This window comes from Echiichthys vipera (assembly GCF_963691815.1).
Source record: "Echiichthys vipera genome assembly, chromosome: 10".
NCBI lineage: Eukaryota > Metazoa > Chordata > Actinopteri > Perciformes > Trachinidae > Echiichthys > Echiichthys vipera.
In genome coordinates this window covers 9,837,263-9,841,833 of record NC_139835.1, presented here as the reverse complement: position 1 = coordinate 9,841,833, position 4,571 = coordinate 9,837,263, and the positions used below count along the sequence as shown (strand labels likewise).

At 37.8% G+C, this 4,571-nt stretch overlaps 1 protein-coding gene across 1 annotated transcript; it reads left to right on the top strand.

The window, feature by feature from the left end:
* Nucleotides 1–792: 792 nt before the first annotated feature.
* LOC310953208 (olfactory receptor 51I2-like) lies at nucleotides 793–1,725 on the top strand (the record flags this gene model as incomplete). Its single annotated transcript, XM_083922169.1, has 1 exon — nucleotides 793–1,725. One exon carries the CDS (start codon nucleotides 793–795, stop codon nucleotides 1,723–1,725), a length of 933 nt encoding a protein of 310 aa, XP_083778295.1.
* Nucleotides 1,726–4,571: the final 2,846 nt, after the last annotated feature.

Here is a 4,571-nt window from a genome sequence, read left to right as displayed (position 1 = left end):
CTGCCAGTAAGTAGTATATGGAATCTAAACATCAACTTTTAAAGTATACCATATAAGCATTTCATTACTGGCTAATAAAATCCTAGAATATCGCTTCATAGTAATAATCAAAACAATGGTCTTTGCAGTGGCTTGTGCAGCCATTGTGTTTTGACAAAACAAGAAATTGTATTTGAGGCTATTGCCCAGACTTCATTCAAATTTTAACCTGTAGAATTCAGTGGGAAAACCGGTAGTCATTATGTAACATGTGAATATTATTGTTAACTTTGGTGTGATTTTTTCCATTAGACAGTTTCTTGAAAATGTATATACAGTACACTCATAGTGATGTATCTCCTTTAAGCAATCCTCAGTATGATCGTCAGTTTTTCATTCTATTTTCCCCATGGATTGTCGACTGCGCTGATATAATTATGCGTGACAAGTAAAGAGGCTGTCACAGACCAAACACAGACAGCATGAAGATCTTAGAGCACAGGTAAAAATCCTCTGGATTAATACAGCATACATATAACTGAAACTCTATCCATTCTGGTTTAACATGCATATCTTTTTTGCTTGGTGTTGATTATGAATACATGTTTCTTACTTACTGGCATAATTTATCACTCTGTTTTCTCATTTGGTTCAGTGTATTCCATACACCTGTCACTCCGTATATTGATGTCAAAACCAACCTGTGACTAAACAGGTAAGAAGGATTTGCAGCTTCATTGTAACTGTTGACAGGATCCAGCTGTAGAATTGTTTGTTTTCACCAAACAATCTCTGATACTGTTTATGGGGTAAATGGAAAACGATACTTATCCACCTTATTTTAACCTCACCATGTTTATGAACATAGGCAAGTACCGCTACCCATCATTTGTCCTGTGTCTCCTGTTGTTTGCTTTAATAATCTCAGCTAATGTTGTCATAATAGTGGTGATATTGCGAGAGAAAACTTTACATAAACCCATTTATATATTTATTATGTGTCTTTCTATTAACTCTGTGTACGGCTCTGCTGGGTTCTTCTTCAGATTTCTGAGAGACCTTCTGTCCAATACTCAGTTGATCCCACGATCAGCTTGTTTCATTCAGATCTATGTCATTTACACTTATGCATCCTATGAGCTTACACTTTTAGGCATTATGGCCTATGATCGGTATGTTGCTGTTTGTCAACCTTTACATTACCACAGCAAAATAACCTCCAAGATGGTGTCTAAGTTGATTGCCTTCGCATCGATCTATCCAGGCTTTTCTGTTTTTGCCTGTGTTTATATGGCTTCCAGACTTCCATTGTGTGGCAATAAGATACCTAAGGTATTTTGTGCCAACTGGCCTGTTGTAAAATTGTCATGTGTTAGTGTTGTGATCAATAATATTGTTGGCATGTTTGTGACCACGAGCACAGTCTTTCTTCCCCTGGCTTTTGTCCTGTATACATATTTACGCATTTTTCTCATTTGTAGGAAACAGTCTTCAGACTTCAAAAGCAAAGTCATACAAAGCTGTTTGCCACACCTTGTCACATTCATCAATTATTCCATTACTGTTTTTTGTGATATTGTTCTCAGCAGGATTAATCTAGAAGAGCTTAATCCCTTTTTAGCAATAATTTTATCACTTGAGTTTGTTTTCATTCCTCCCATTGTGAATCCTCTTGTGTATGGCCTGAAGTTACCAGAAATTAGAAAATGTGTGTTAAACATGTTTTCATGTTCAAATCGTTACTAAAAGGCCTGCAAGAAATAAGAGGTCAGTCTGATCTAGACTCTCTTTCATCATTACTGTCAAACTGGCCGGAGACATGGCTTTATGAAGTGATGATAATGGACATTGTGAAATAAAAATTGCTTTATTGACATAGAAAAAGGACCTGATATAGACCCTGTCTTTGAAAACATAGACAAAATGACATTTGGTTTTAAATGAGCTTTGAGAGTTTTCAAATGTTTGAGATGTTGGTTCAATTTTATGTCTTTCATAGGATCATTTATTTCAGAAGTTATTTTTTTTTTTCAAATTTCTTTGTTCAATTTTTGCAGACCGGCAAAAAAAGTACAAAAGTTGCATACTTCATCAGAACGTCTGCTTTAAAGTGAAAAACAAAAAACCCCAACATGAATAACACTATCCCTCCCAACAACCCATCTCAGATGTAGTCACAGTAAATAACTAGGTAATTTACTCGTTTGTAGATAATAAAGGCACAATGAGACAAAATAGAGTAAAAACTGTAAATAATAGTAAAACTAAATGAAGTAATTAAAGAAAGAAGAGGGGGGGGGGGTCTCTCCTTAGGAAGTGTCCTCAGCATCATCAGGAGTCACAGTAAGACTTTTACTAATAAAAGCCAGCAGAGGGTCCCAAGTTTTGTGGAATGCTGTCAAAGATCCCTTCTGTGCGAACCTTAACTTGTCTTACTGTAGCCATAATAGCAGCTATTTGGACATTTTAAATCCTGCACTGCATACCGTTGACCTCGGGGGCATTTGATTCTTCAGGGAATGTTGTGAAATTAGGATGTACTATAGCACAGTATTGTGCTGAATGAAGGACTTGTAATGTGATGTATAATATAGTTCTTGGTCAATGTATGAACATTTACTGATATTCACCGTCAATGGATGCAGGGACATTCTATGAGCCTAATCGTTGCTTGATCAAACATATATACTAGGATGGTGAGGACAGTGAATTTCAGGAAGGTGACAGTGAGGAATAATTCATACTAGAATCTGGTTTAAGAAGCAGACACATACTAGTGAACTCCAAATTTCTTACTAATATAATCAATAGTATAATCCACATCATACAGCATATTTATTTGTTTTTCAAACAGCATATTGTAACCAAGTGCAGCGTGGAAGTAAGAAGTAGGGCAAAAAAAGAAATGTGCAATCTTAGATTGCTTTCACACCAGCCTCATTTAGTTTGGTTAAATTGGACTTGATTGCGTTCCCTCATTTGTTATGGTTCATTTGTGCAGGTGCTAAAGCAGTGATCGTACTCGGGTGCGCAACAGAAGTGGACCAAATAAACGAGATCACCTCTTCTGCCAGGTCACGGTCCACTTCCAAATGAACTCTGGTGTGGTTCGTTTGTGGTGAGAACGTGATCGGACCTGGGTCTGCACCTGAGGACCAACGCCAAAATCATCGTCTGCTGTCACTCTGTTAACATTCTCAGCGTTTGCCAGCATGGCAATTCTGACTAATCAGAGAGTAGTTCAGGATCTACATTATTATGCCAGCCTCAGACACATCTGACCAATGAGCGAAGTTCTTATGTTTTCTTTTTTCATTCCAAACCTTTATTAAGCTGAAGTACAGCCACATTTTGCTTCACCTCAGCACATCATCAAATGATTTGGACCAGGTCCAATGAATATGTGTGAAAGCGAACCAGACCAGCAGGGGAAAATATATATATAATATATATATATAAATATATATATATATATATATATATATACCTCCTCACCCTCCGCGGGTGCGCAGGTGGTTGACCCTCTCTCTAAGCTTGGGTCCCGATCAGGGCACATAGAAACGAACAGACAGACAACCATTCACACCTATGGGCAATTTAGAGTCATCAATGAACTTAACACGTACATGTCTTTTTGATTGGGGGAGGAAACCGGAGAACCCGGAGAAAACAAGATATAAATATACGATCCCAGTTTGAGCAGGTTCTTTACCGTAAGTGTAACAACGCTGCAGCAGCAAAAGAGAGGGAGACGGCGTGGGAGAACATTGCTGCTCGGGTCAGTGCGTAAGTTTAAATGTAGTCCTGTTTCAATCACAGTAATATCACAGGGGAAACTGCTTGAGTTGGAGCCTATTAATTTATTTAATTTAAGTACATTCCAAAGGGGGAGAAGCGCACTTGGCAGCAGCTTAAGATGAAACATAAAAACATTGTTCAAACAGGTAAAACATCGGCACTGTCTCATGGTGACGCCTCATTTTGAGCATGTTTTACATGGTAAAGTAAGTATTACCGTAAATGGCTGTTTTATATGTTGTATAAAAAACTCCCATTTGCAAAAAAACGCAGCGCAACACACAATATCTGCTGGGATGTGAGAGCATGACTTTGGTTGTTAATGTTGGAAATGTAAGGACGGATGAGATGGACTGTGACGTGAAACGGTGTTGTGCCGTATTCAGCACCCCTGCCGTGAAATGCACCCCCTCGCATTATAGATGATATTCTGGATCAGAAGGCTGTTGTTTCCACCTATAGGAGTAGTTTTATATACCGGTAACCAAATTAAAAAAACACACTTTTGAACCTATGAATTACAAGAAAAGCTGGGATTTTATTTAGGAAATGCTGAGTCAAATACATTCAACTTGCTCAAAAGATCCATTTCATTCATTTTGTAATTATGGCTGCATTATATTAAGGACGTCTATGCACGGTCTGATAATCATCTCCCAACGAATATTTAATTCTCTGTGCGGTAATGCGTCACCTTCATCCACTGGATCGTTATCAAAAGGACATGCCATGATAGTGGAAATAGTCACCACCTAATATAACTTCTAATGTAGGCCTACTGAATGATTTTTATA